At 40.4% G+C, this 14,686-nt stretch overlaps 1 protein-coding gene across 4 annotated transcripts in view; it reads left to right on the forward strand.

Annotated features, from left to right (window-relative positions):
* Positions 1–14,686, forward strand: part of MYO9A (myosin IXA) — a 194,617-nt gene that overhangs the window by 94,996 nt on the left and 84,935 nt on the right. For all 4 annotated transcript variants that reach the window (XM_077473402.1, XM_077473405.1, XM_077473404.1 and 1 more), the window contains exons 5-8: positions 1,884–1,983; positions 4,949–5,005; positions 5,195–5,292; positions 8,911–9,037. In XM_077473402.1, the coding sequence (XP_077329528.1) occupies positions 1,884–1,983; positions 4,949–5,005; positions 5,195–5,292; positions 8,911–9,037 (382 nt within the window). The remainder of the gene's footprint in view (positions 1–1,883; positions 1,984–4,948; positions 5,006–5,194; positions 5,293–8,910; positions 9,038–14,686) is intronic.

Consider the following 14,686-nt stretch of genomic DNA (forward strand, 5'->3'; position numbering starts at 1 on the left):
GTCCAACATGTGGCTAGTTGTATCCCACAGTGGCCCTATCGCCTTTAAAGCCATGGATCATGTTATTTATTATTCTTATTATTAATATAAATGATGATCCTAGGTTTAAAGGCGAAAGGGCCACTATGGGATACACCTGAAATATATATATATATATATATATATATATATATATATATATATATATATAATTATTATTATTATTATTTTATTTTTTACAGGACCCTTCAAAGCATTGCACCCGCAATCGGCGGATTGTGGGTACAATGTCATGCTCCTATAGACACTTTCTCCAGCTGGAGGACGTGTCAATGGACTGAGTGTGCTGATTACTGCACTTGAAGTCTAGTAAGAACTACAAATCCATCTGCCATAGTGGAAAATGGAACTTGTAGTTTATTCACAGTTATGTATGAATGACTGATGGGGCTGTGCAGAGGGAGGCCTGCACAGCCATATGAAATTTTAATTCAACAGCTGCAGGGGAGAGAACCCTGTGCAGTGCCATGGAGGGGGGGGGGGGGGGGGGGCTCAGGAGATGAGGATGAGGTGGCTAAGAACATATTACAAATGCCCTAAATATGAGTATAACATGTTCCTAAGGCTGGGTTCACACCATAGTGATGTGGGAACGCAGCGAATCCGCTGCGTTTTCCCGCATCGCATGCCTCCCGCCGGCAGTTCACACTGCCCTATGCGGACTGCTGGGAGTGTCAATGATATGTTAATGACACCCCCAGATCCGTCCGCATATCGCAGTGCGATCTGCACACTCGCACAGGAATCGGATTGCATGGTGTGAACACCCATGCGATCCGATTCTGCTGCGGACCAAAAAAAGGGTCCCGTGCGAGTTTGCGGAGGGAGCGATGCGAATTCAGCCATACTATCTGTATGGCTGAACTCGCATCGCTACGGAGATCGAATGTGATTTGCACTGCAGTGCGGTGCGAATCACATCCGGATCTCTCACCCGCAGCGGTGTGAACCGGACCTTAGGTACATTAGTTACTCTTCTGTTTTGTAACAGACAAGACACTGTGCCCGATTGTTTCTGCAATATGTTTTTGTCTCGCATGTGAAGTACATTTGTCATGCGCCAAATCAACAACATGGTAGGGAAGATTTACTAAAACTGGTGCAGCTGTACATAGTAACCAATCGGCTTCTAACTTTAGCTTGTTCAATTGAACTTTGACAATAAAACCTGAAAGCTGATTGTTTACTATGCACAGCTGCACCAGATTCTGTGTACTCCAGTTTTAGTAAATCTCCACCAGTAGGCCTGTGTTGCAAAGGATTTGTGAGTTGCCTGCCATAACATTGACAAATTGGAATTTGCCGTTGACAGTTGTCAGTTTTTATGCCATAAACTAATATCTGTGCTACAATATGAGGTGGTTATTAACTGCAAATCTGTGCCAGGTCGGATGCACTGTGTGCATGTTTGTGTGGACAAATGTGTACAGGCATACCCCACTTATAAGTACACAATGGGGTTTATTTACTAAAGCTAAAAAGTGCAAAATCAGGCTCACTTCTGCATAGAAACCAACGAGCTTCCAAGTTTTATTACTAAAGATTAATTGAACAAGCTGGGGTTAGAACCTCATTGGTTTCTATGGAGAAGTGAGCCTGATTTTGCACTTTTCAGCTTTAGTAAATAAACCCCATTGTGTACTTAAAAGTGGGGTATGCCTGTATATACTGTATATAGTGCAGTGAAGGGCATGGCGGCATGTGCAGTTTATCCGGCTCGTTGTCCAAATTTTCTGTTGGCCTCTATGCATGTCCTATATGGATTGCCTGTCTCTCATTTTATTGCTGGTTTGTTCTGTGCTTTTTATCAATTTAATATTAAATCCTCTGTACTATATGACCAGGAATTACCACGTGTTCTACTATTTGTTGGCTGGAGCGACTGAGGAGGAGAAGACAGAATTTCATCTTAGTCCCCCGGAGAGCTATCATTATTTGAACCAGGTAAGACCTACACATATTACATTGCTAAAAAGTGGGGATGAAGCCTCAGGGGCTGCAACATAAAAACAATACCAGAAATAATTGTACATTTTGTTTAGATTACATGCAGCAGCTGTTCCTAGTGCACTGCTGGCTGTTCTTCACTACTGGAAAGTATGGGCAGCTGGATATTTTTTTTTTTTTTTTTTCATATGGAATTATGGCTTCTTTTTATTATTTTTTTTAAACCCCCCAAAAAAATGTATTATATTGCAGCTTATCAATTCTTAGATCTGATGGCTGCATTAGTTACCTTTTTACACTATTTTCATCTGATGATCCAGCTAGCAAGTGTTCTTTTTCAGCTTCCTTTAAAAGACCAAGCTATCCAGCAAAAGTGGCAGTTGGAACATAGAGACAAACCATTCAGCACTGACGAGGGTGCAAACTTTTATGTAAAATGTTAAGGCTTCTTTCACATGACAAGTCCGATCAGGTCCAGCTGAAAAATGATCAGACCCTCCTGTCTCCTCTAGGGGCAGTCGGATACTAGCTTCGGGTCTGATACGACAAAAAAAAAAGATCCGGTCCATTTACATCCGGCTGCCCATAGAGCAGAGCCGTCTGTGTCTGCTCTGCATAGGCGAGGCAGGCATGAACCTGTCATGAACCTGGGCCAAGAAGTGTTTTTTGCAACGAACGTCATTTTATTCTCTAGGATCTCTACTAAAAAATATATAATGTTTGGGGGTTCCAAGTAATTTTCTAGCAAAAAAATACTGATTTTAACTTGTAAGCAGCAAGTGTCAGAAAAAGGCTTGAGCCTTGTACACACAATCAGAATTTTGGATGACCGTTCGTCTGTTTTTTGTTGCACGCTAGTCGAAAGTGAAGAGGTTACTCACCATACGAAAATTCTCATACGGCAGAATACAACTTCAGAAGTGACGTCGTACTGAATAGTTTTGTATGTATTCTGCCATTTCTGAGCATGCGTAGTCTTGCTCTTATGATTTTTTTTTTTTTGTACGAAAACCGTACTATTTATGCGAAAATCGGACTTGCAGTTCATATGCGACAAAAATTTTATAGTCTGCACATCCTGCCTTTGTTGGATAAAAAAAACTGAATCGGCTGTCGAAAGCACCATACGAACAATTCGAAAATCTGCAGATCGTTCGTTGAATGAAATTTTACTTCTGATTTTCTGTACGGGTCTTAAGTCTTGAAGTGGTTAAATCGACCTCATTTACAGACTGAAGTTCATCCTTTTGATCTCTAAAAGAACCAAATGATACAATGTTTCTTTTTATTGCTCAGTGCTGAGCAATGTTTTGATAAATGTTGCTTGCTGCTTTTTTTTTAGACAGCTGTAAGCAGAGAACCGCTCTGCACTTGTTACATGAATCGTGGAAATGACAGATTAGGATTGTAAGGGGGATTGAATCGAGATCACAATTTTTATTTTAACAATTAATCGGGCAGCTCTACCCCCTGACAATGCTGCTCTCCAAATGTATCCCTGTTGTTCCTCCAGTGGAGTGGAGACACTGTAATAGAGGAAGTGTGTTACTAGCTGGATTACCAGGTGAAAGCCGAGGGGAGAGGAAAAACAAATGCAGCCACCATGTTTAAAGCAGAAGTAAAGTTGAAAAAAAAATTTTTTCTCCCTGCAAGGTAAAGTCATAATGTGCTAGTATGTAACGCATGCTAGCACATTATGAAAAACTTACATTGAAACGAAGCCTTTCAGTATTGTGCTATCACCTCTGACGGCTTCCATCATCATCCAATCTGCCTTCCGGGTTCGCAGGCCACAATCCTTTGAGTGGCTGAGCTGTGATGACCTCACTCCAGCGCATGCATGAGACGCTGTTTCTGTTTACAGCACAGGGCTTTGAAGGTATGACACTGATATGTCATTCCATCAGACCGCATGCGTGGGAGACGTCACTGGTTGCAGGGACACGAATGTCTCCTAAACTCTATGTTAAGATATTCCATGTACCTACAGGTAAGTTTTATTATAAACTCACCTGTAGGTAGAAGTGTCAAGGGGGACTTTACTAACACTTTTTAAAGGGTAAGTTCACCTTTACTTTAGAAAATCTGTAACGTGAACTTACACTGGAGACCCCCCCAGTCCTGCGATATCCGAGTCTTGCGATCACCTGCTGTGAGAGATCGAGTCGCCGCTCTACTGGTCAGGGAATTTGAATCCCTGTGGTTTAATCTCCTAAATGTACCTCGTAAAAGCACGTATAGTAGGCATTGTAATTGGTCGGCGCCGTCACATGGATGGCGCTGACCAATCGGAACCTGCCTAGCTCGTCCTGTCAGCACTGGAGAGGAGAGAAAGCTGCAGGGATTTTAAATCCCTGGACCGATAAAGCAGCGACTTGATCTCTCACAGCGGGTGATCGCGGGACTCAGATACTGGGGGGGATTGGGAGGGGTTCCAGTGTAAATTCAGCTTTCAGATTTTCTGTAAAGGTGAACTTACCCTTTTAACGATTTCTAGGCTGCAAAATATTACATTTTTGTTTTTGGGTTTAATATCCCTTTAACTATGGTAATATGCATTTTTTTTGTTCATTAGTCCATCAGGATGGGGCAGAACATTTAAGAATGGAGGATTTCTATGATGTGAAAGCATTATATGTACACAAAAATGAATTGTATGTGTTTTTGTGTATATACCATTCAAAATGTTTGGCCTGCATCACATGTTAACACAAAAATATACTACATATCCTGTTTTATTCAAAATGATGTGCTGAGCTGTAGGGCATATACAGTATGTGAATTGGCTTCATAGTGTTGAATGAGATTTCCGCAATGCTTATGTTGCAGCACAGGGAAAAAAAAGACAAGTATGAACGGGTCCTAAGAATGAACTGACTTGTGTGGTAGCAGCAGATTACCTGCGTTCTGTAGTGATCTATTTTCATATTTTGTTTTTCACATTTTTTATTGATCTTTTCAGAGGACGCATAAGCCGCTGAGACAGAGCTGGGGAGAGTACGATTGTGAAGATGACACAGTAAGTTGATTGTGCGGAGTTTGTTCACCTTTTGTGTCTTGTTTTTCTATTATGCTTTTCATTCACTTTATGACTGTTTATATTTTGCATTGTTTTTATTGAGCAGTGTTGGACAATGACGTTTTGTATTTGGCACAGAGAGATCTTGTTTTTACTATCTAAAGTTGTGACTTTATCTGAATTTTATAGGACTCCTTAAGTGGAGAGGGCGAAGACCTCAGACATGATTTTGAACGACTGCAGCTGGCAATGGAGATGGTTGGTTTCCTGTCAGCTACACGTAGACAGTAAGTTCTGCATGCAATCTCTAAAGTGCATTAAAGCCTTTCCCAAGTTGTGGTGAGGCAATGGATTTTTCTTTTTTTTTTTTTATCTTTGCTGCATAGCTCATTACAGTTTTAATCAAATCAGTTTATCACTGACACTGTGCAGTACAGTATAAAATGCAGCGCGCCAGTGGAATTTAAATTTTAGAGGACATCTAACAAGAAAAAAATAAAAACTGCCAATGGGCATCCTATACTACCATCATTATTTTGTTGTACAGAAAATATAAAAAGAAAAAAAAAATCTGCCAATGGGCATCATACATTGTATATGCAGTATACTATGGTAGATAGCAATGAGAACGTGAACTAGAAAATCTAGCATTTTTTCCAGTTTTCGGACCAGTAAACGAAAATTACTTTAAAGTAGAGTTGCACCCAAAAATGGAAGCTCCGCTTACCTTGCCTCCCCTCACCCTCCATCCCCCCTCCGGTGCCACATTTGGCACCTTTCGAGTCGAAGGAGGGATCAGGTACCTGTCACCCACTTCCAGTTCCTGACTGCACCTCTGTCCCCCTCCTCCTCCTTTCTCTGCCGCCAGGCCAGTTAGAAAGTTCAGTTTGCTTCGCGAATGCGTAGTAAGGAACCAGCTGTGAAGCTGAAAAACGTCACTGCTGGTTTCCCTTACCACGAATGGCGGCGGCAGCACCTGAGAGCCGATTGGAAAATCAGCTGGGGTGCTGACATCGCAGGATTTATTAGTGTCCTAATGTTAAAAGTCAGCAGCTACAATATTTGGTGGGGGGGAACTCCTCTTTTTGAAGGGGTTGTAAACCCTTGTTTTAAAAAATAAATAACGGACATGCCTATACGTATCTGCTCTGTGCAATTGATTTGCACAGAGCAGCCCCGATCCTCTTCTTCTAGGGTCCCCTCTTCATCGTGTGCCCCCACGGAAAGCTGCTTGCCCTGGGGGCACCCATGTGGGCTCACTCCTGATTCCTTTGCTGCGTCCTTTGACACAGACAGTGGGACTCGCCCCTGTGCTTGCCCCGGAGGCACCCGTGTGGGCTCACTCCCCGGTCACTGGATTTGCTCAATGGTGCCTGCTGCCCTCAATCTGTCCAATAAGGAGAGAGACAGTGGCTGGAGCTGCTCTGCTTTTGCATGTCGCTGGATCGGATAAGAAAAAGGTGAAAAACCTTAAGTCTTTACGACCACTTTAAGCTTTTAAGCAAAAACCTATTGATAGTTTTCACATATGTACAGTATATGGTGTATGTAGACTTTTCAGGGGCACATCAGAAAAGAGCAGGCTTCCCCTCGGTTGTCAGTGATGAAAGAAATCACAGGAATAAAGAAAAGGAGCCCCTTTCAGACTCCAGTTGACTTTTTGATGGTTGACAACACTGAGCATACGTGTGTTCAAAGGAATAATAGGTGACATTCCTGAGGTTTCACATAGCCAGAGAAGCTAAGGGCCTATTCATTCGTGTGTCTTTCCATAATGTATTTTTCATGGAAATTAATGGAAACGCATCAATAGTCGTGTCCATGCATGTGCCAAGATGCATATCGGTGTGCACATGACATATGTGAACGGTCAAGACAAAGTGCATTGCAATGTGAATTAAAAACACACGACAACACACATTAAAGCTCCTTGATGTTTTTTGGTGCTTTTCCATTGATTTCAAGCTTAAGGAAAGAACTTGGTTATATAATGAGCAACAGATATGGGTTTCAAGCAACTTAGATGGAGCTAATCTGGAGATTGATGCACCTATACATAAATTTGATCTATACATGTTTTGATGATACCTATTCCATGGACTGTCTCCCTGGCAACTAAGGTTAAGGAAGAAAAAAATGTGTGTGTGTGTGTGTGTGTGTGTGTGTGTGTGTGTATACATTCATGCTCAAAACTTTGCATACCCTGTTAGAAATTGTGAAATTTTGGCATTAAAGTGATACTAAAGGATCTTTTTTATTTCTTTTTAAAATAACAAACATGTCATACTTACCTCCACTGTGCAGCTCGTTTTGCACAGAGTGGCCCCCGAACATCCATTTCCAGGGGCCCTTGGTGGCTCTTATGGCTCCTCCCCGCATTAGATAGCCCCCTTGGAGAAGCACTCTCCCAAGGGGGGTTACCTTGCGGGCACGCTCCCGAGTCCAGCATTTGGCGTCTATAGAGGCCGAATGCAGGACGCCCCCCCCAGTGCCCGCATCATTAAATTTGAGTGACAGCAGCAGGAGCCAATGGCTGCACTGTCTCAATCAAGAGTCGGAAGCCTTTACAACCCCTTTAATATTGAAAATATGACTGATCATGCCAAAAAACTGTCTTTTTTATTTAAGGATGACAATCACATGAAGCCATTTATTATCACACTGTTTTTTGGATCCTTTTTAAATCCTAATGATAACAGAAATCACCCAAATGGCCCTGATAAAAAGTCTACATGCCCAGAAATGTTTGGCCTTGGTACAGACACAGAAGGTGGCACACACAGGTTAAAATGGCAATTAAAGATTAACTTAAATCACAATTGGTGTCTCTGTATATGGGATAGTCAATGACTTTGTTAGCTCTCGCATGGATGCACTAATCAGGCTAGACACTGAGCCATGAGGAGATAGAAAAGAGCAGTCAAAAGACCTGCGTAACAAGTTAATGAAACTTTACAAAGGTGGAAAGAGATAAATAAAAATATCCAAAGCCATGAATATACCAGTCAGTACTGTTTAATCACTTATTAAGAAGTGCACGGGCACGCGATTGTAGCTTATCCTGCTGGACATCATATGACGCCCAGTCAGGATAACTGAACCACTCATTCTGCTATAGGCCAGGTGGGAAGTGGGTAAATAAGTCATATTTTCAATATTAATGCCAAAATGTCACAATTTCTGCCAGAGTATGCAAACTTTTGAGCACAACTGTATGTATGTGTATATATAAAGTGTGGAAACTTTTTGAGGACCCCATCATGTATACACATATGGGCGTTTTGTATATGCACTCAAGGCTTTCCCTTTTGAGCCAAATATCCGAATGGTGACACATACACCATACACATTTCCATTTTAATATCTGATCGATTTGTGATTCAATTAAAACAGTCTAATCCGAAGCTGATCTAATGGCTTTAACTTCCCCTCTCATCAATTTGGAATAGATTGGCTTATGATATTTAGTTTGTAAACAGAGATAGTCTTTTACAACTATCAATGGAATGCCACTCATGCCTGTGTAGCCTATTGATTGATTGTGTTGTTGACTATCGAACAATTATTCCTATCGGAAGAGATCATTCAGAAAAGATTTCTGTCATTTATCAAAGCATGTATGGCCACCAATGGTCACATTTGCCTTTTGCCTTGGATGACCAAATCTCTTGTAAATGGGGGCAATGGCAGCCCACTCAGGCTTGTAGGGAATTGAGATGGAAATTACCTTCTCAGTGTTGTTGTTTTTCAATTCACACCAACTGTATATTTGTAAGTTTCCTGATTATCCTAATCTAGATTCTCCTTTTAACTGTTTTCCATGATTTTTTTGTCTTCTGATAAATTGTTTCTGCATGTAGAAAAAATGCTTTTTATTATTTATTTTTTTTTTTTACACACAATAGGATTGTGTCTCTCCTGTCTGCCATCCTTCACCTTGGAAACATCCAGTATAAGAGAAAGGCATACAGAGATGAATCAATTGACATTTCCAACCCTGATACACTCCGCATTGTATCTGATCTTCTGAAGGTGAGTCCAGAATGATTTTTCATCTACTTATTTTCCACTCCCCGCTGCTGTCTCTTGGTAGGGGCAGATTTGTAGAGGTGGTGCGTGTTTTGCAATAGAAGAATAATTCACATATATAATCATGTTGCCCCTTTAATGCTTGCATGTGTCTGTTGGCAAGCTGCTTGTAATGAATACCATTTGTTCACCAGATGCAGCATTGTTTCGTTTTTTTTTTTTTCCTTTTTTCCAAATTGACTGGCTTTTCTACAGAGGCTATTAATGGTACAGAACAGTACTCATTTACAAATGATTTAAGTGTGTGTGTATAGGTTAAGTTAAGAGTAGCCTTGTTTCTCTTTGATGGCTTTACGACACTTTACACGTCCTTATGTCTCCCGTCGTCCCATCATTCATATTGTCTAATATAATTACAATACGAGTCTACCAACATTGACAGGCCCGGGTCAGGTGGAAACTCTCCTTCCTTACTTTGTCCTCATAAAGTCAACTTTATATAACCCCTCTGGCAATGTGACGCCCCTTTCAACGTAAATAAAATCTAATAGGGATGTTTGAAGTTGGGCTCCATTATCACATAAATCTGTTCCACTTTTCCAGTTTCCCTGCAGCAAAAATGCCTGCATTCTGAATTCATTCTAAAGGTTCCAATGTATGTGCTTTGCATGTCTAACACAGCCACAGCCTCTGCTTTGTGGTAGACCTAGCCTCTGTCTATGGTGTTCTGTAGAGCTGCACAATTAATCGCCAAGAATCGTTATCGAGATCTTGACTAAAGTGTTTCACAATTCTTTCTATGCAAAGAATTCTCTCTGCTCTTCTGAAGCCACAGCCATCAAAAGAAAGGAAGAGAAAAACTGGGCAGTCTGCCAAGAATCACAACATTCTCTATCAGTTGAACTTAAATATAAACATTGTAACAATTTGTCAATGGAATAGACTTTGTGTGTAAGTGAAAAAAGGTTTAACGCACTTAAAAACTAAATCTTTTTCTGGCATCTGTTGGTTTCAAGATAAAATCTTTTTTTTTTTTGGCTAGAAAATTACTTAGACCCCCCAAACATATATATATATTTTTTTTAGTAGACACCCTAGAGAATAAAATGGTGGTTGTTGCTATATTTTATGTCGCACTGTATTTGCTCAGTGGTCTTTCAAATGCAATTTACTTTAATGAATAAAAAAAAAAAAAGAAAACTAACCAGTAAAGTTAGCATTTTTTTTTTTTTTTTTTTTTCGTATAATGTGAAAGATTTTATGTCACGAGAATTGTGAGAGAACCGTGATCTTTTTATTCTATGCAAAAAAATCATGATTCTCATTTTGGCCAGAATCGTGCAGCTCTAGTGTTCTGTAATAATTCTTTCTTTTTCCATTGCTTTCCTTCCAGGTTGCCGTTTTCACAATCAGTGTCTGTTAGTCTATCAGGTCTTTTTTTTCGTTCTGATATGCACTGAAAGCACCATATAAAGCTACAGAGATTAAACTGTGCTTTTTGTCTGATAACTGGTAGCTTTTCAAACATCTGCGTTGTATGTGTTATGTGTGTCATTGGTTTTTAGAATCCAGTATTTTTCACCAGATGTTTAAATGCTTTTGTTCTTTTCAGGCCCAGATTGCTGTAATGAATAACCTACACATAACCTTTTATGTGCAAAGCTGGCTCCCACATTAGCATATTGTAATAATCTGGGAGCATTAACGAGAATGCTGTTTAGTTGTAGTATGTTCTCATTCTGTCTGCTGCTTTAGGATGAGAGAGGGAAGGGAATTGTTTAACGCTCTCTTCCACCTCTGTGGCTTATTTAATGTGCATCTCCTATTCCTTCTGTATTGAATTGTATCGTAATTGTACTGTCCCCCTTTTATATTGTAAAGCGCTGCATAAACTGTTGGCACAATATAAATCCTGTATAATATTAGTAACATTTCCACTTTTGCAGCCACAGTGGGATAAGACTGACCTTCTCTTCGTTACATGTCCCCACCCGCATAGCATAATTTAACAAAAAAAAAAAAAAATTGCAGCCTGCATTTAAAGATTCTGTATTCTGGACCCTTCAGAAGGAACAAATCTGACTAGTTCTCTTTGTTTGAGGGGCTGGGCAGCTGTGTTTGCCATAATTAATTGTCTGTACTATCTAAGCAGACCTTCATTATCAATTATAACTAGATTTGAACACTGTCTGACCTAATGCCTGGTACACACGATTAGAAAATCGGATAAAACATACCGCTTTCGGATCGATTTTCTGATAATCTGATCAATAGTACACAGCTTTAAAGAGCCAACCACGACAGTTTATGCACTGTTATCTGATTGGACAAACATGAACATTTTTCTCGTACAATACCAGAAGGTACAATATTAATTTAATCGGTACAGTATTCATCTGAAAAACAATCGGAAGACCAAGACCACTCATGCTCAGAAATGACGGAAACATTATATTACAATACAACACATTACATCGCTTCCGAAGTTGTATTCTGTCATTTAAAGTGATTGTAAATGATCACCTTGTAAAACAACCTATTCAGTTTAAAATAGAAATGGCAAAAGGCAAAACATTTTTGTATAGATCTAACAAAACATAACCAATACCTTTTTTAATTTTTTTTATAAATGACAACATTCCCTCTGTTCTCAGCTGCGGAAGAACTGGGGGGAGGAGAAGCAGCAGCACACTGAGCTTCCCGGTGAAAGGCTTTGCAGCAACGGGGGGGGGGGGGGGGGGGGTCAGGACAAGCCTGGTCATTGGAGGAGAGCACATTGAGTTCCCAGCACAGATAGAGAACTGACCATGGTGTGTTCTCTTGCTTAGTGTTATCAGTTTTTAATAAAAAAAAAAAAAAAAAGCAAGGGGACTAGCAGGAACACCAGGGATTTCACACAAAAGGAAGCAATACAAAGAGAACAGGATACTTTCTCATACAAGTACATGGTACAGGAGCCACATATCAGGAATATTAAGTGTTGGGGTAACAAATACTTTAAGTAACCTCTTTATTTTCGATATGAGCCTAGCATGCAAAAAAAGTAAAACAGATGATTAGTCATCCTATATTCTCATTGTGTGTAGGAGGGTCAAAGGTTTAGAGTCTTGAGGACAGACTTGGGACAGGCTTACTCTAACATTGTTCAAAAAGCCTTGCAGTCAGCTTGGACCATCTGTTGAAAAAAAACTAAATTGTAGGCCTGCTGTGTGAATGGAAACGCATAACAAACCTCTAATGGTGCAAAAGTGGATATAAGCTATAAGGCCAAAATATGCGTCGGCCAAGTAGCCAACTTCATAAATGGTATTTATTTAGCTTTCCTGTTTCCTTCATCTTGTACTGTCTCTTCAGATATCCAGTTTCCTAAATGTGAAATGTTTAGATTCTGCTTTCTGGCTTTTCTCCACCACTTTAGAAACTTGAAATACTGGGATTAATTTACTAAAAGAGTAGAGCCCGTTCGTTGAATTTTCATTTAGCTTAGTAAATATGGTGAAATGAACACTGGCCCTACAGATTTCTTTCAGCTGAATAAAAGAAATCTAAAGCCTCGTACACACGATCGGATTTTCGGCAGGGAATTGTGTGGTGACAGACTGTTTGCCTAAAATGCGACTGTTAGTACGCTCCATCAGACAATTGGTGGCCAACTTTCTGCCAACAAATGTTGCATGGCAGGCTAGTGAATTTTCGTCAGACAACAGTCTGTTGTCAGATTTTCCTATTGTGTGTACACAAGTCCATCCCACAAAAGTCCAAAGTACAAACATGCATGATCGGAATCCATGCTCACCAAACACGACATTAGCAGAAGGTGCCCTAAGGGTGGCGCTCAAGAACTGAAATTCAACATGGTACGTCACTACGTTCGTGTTTGTTAGCCGACAGTTGTGTACCGTTTGTATTCAAGAGAAGTTCCTGGCACATGCCCTTCGGACAAAAGTCTGGCACTTTGTCTCTGGAAAATCCAATTGTGTATATGAGGCTTAAGTGTATGGGGCGCTTTTGTGAAAATCCACTTTGTAAACATGTGCATGCAATGAAAATTTTTAAAAACCAAGAGTTTTGAATACTTTTTTGGCAAAATGGAGATTTGAAAAGCTCATAAATTTAAATTTAGGTCATATATATTATCAAGATTATTTATTTCGAATTTGGGCCGATTACTGCTAAATCAGCTGAGATTCAAGCCATGGGTGGCCCTGTCTTTAGAAAATTGTCAGCCAATCAATGATTGCTGCTAATCAGATGCAGCCACTGTTTGGGTGGATGGAGAAATTGAGTGACTTCCCTCGTTCAGCCCTCGCAGAGAAATTTAAACGTGTGTAGTTAACATTCTCCTAACAGATTCCTCTATTAATGCCCCCCCCCCCCCAGCTGCAGGCGCTGCTCAATGGAAAATTTTCCAGCATGTCCCTTTAACGAAAGTTGATTAAAAATCGACTTCTATTGATCTGGGGAGCCCACACATGATTAAAGTTCAGTTGGTCCCTATAGGGTCTGAGTTTTGAACAGTGTATGGACAGATTTGGAATTAGTAACTGGATTTAAAGCATAGTTTAGCTTGATTTGATTTGATGCAGACTTTAGTTTGATGTAATGTAATTTTGTTATCATACAGCACCGCAGCCATACAAACACTGATCGCCTATATAAAAATGATGTAAAACAAAGGAAAATGTTGTAAATGCATTACTTGTATTTATCTGCTATCAGCATGCTTGGCTAGAGGCTACAAGGCAGTAGTTGTAATAAAAGAAGTCAATGGACATTCCTTGGTAAGCACATGGAACTCATAGAAGTTGAAGGGGGAAGGGTCCCTTTTAGTCAGGTTACCTTTAGCCTGAAGCCCTTGTCTGTTCAAACTCAGGTTGTAATTTAGATTATGGTCTACATAGATTTGTTACAGTCTCTTCAAATACTTTACAAACTTCTTTTCATATTAGACAAATTGTCAACAGTTCTGAATATTTAAGTGCATTAGAGGGTAAAGCTTTTTAATTTGAATTTTTTTGTAAAATTCAGATTCAGCATAGGGAAGGAATGAACCTGCCAAACACGCTCAAAATACGAGCCGTGCATGGCCCTGTTTGCACAACTCGACTAAACCTGATCCTTTTCTTTCTTTTTCTTTCTCTTTTTCTTTCTCTCTTTTTTTTTTTTTCTCCCTCTCCCTCTCCCTCTCCCTCCCTCTCTCTCTCTCTCTCTCTCTCTCTCTCTCTCTCTCTCTCTCTCTCTCTCGATCTCTCTCTCGATCTCCCTCTCTCTCTCGATCTCTCTCTCTCTCTCGATCTCTCTCTCTCGATCTCTCTCTCGATCTCTCTCTCTCTCTCTCTCTCTCTCGATCTCTCTCTCTCTCTCTCTCTCTCTCTCTCGATCTCTCTCTCTCTCTCGATCTCTCTCTCTCTCTCGATCTCTCTCTCTCTCTCTCGATCTCTCTCTCTCTCTCTCTCTCGATCTCTCTCTCTCTCTCGATCTCTCTCTCTCTCTCGATCTCTCTCTCTCTCTCGATCTCTCTCGATCTCTCTCTCTCTCTCGATCTCTCTCGATCTCTCTCTCGATATCTCTCTCTCTCTCTCGATCTCTCTCTCGATCTCTCTCTCGATCTCTCGATCTCTCTCTCGATCTCTCAATCTCTCTCTCTCTCTC

This window comes from Lithobates pipiens, unplaced genomic scaffold (assembly GCF_037356315.1).
Source record: "Lithobates pipiens isolate NorthernLeopardFrog02 unplaced genomic scaffold, aLitPip1_a1.2 Scaffold_8, whole genome shotgun sequence".
Classification (NCBI taxonomy): Eukaryota; Metazoa; Chordata; class Amphibia; order Anura; family Ranidae; genus Lithobates; species Lithobates pipiens.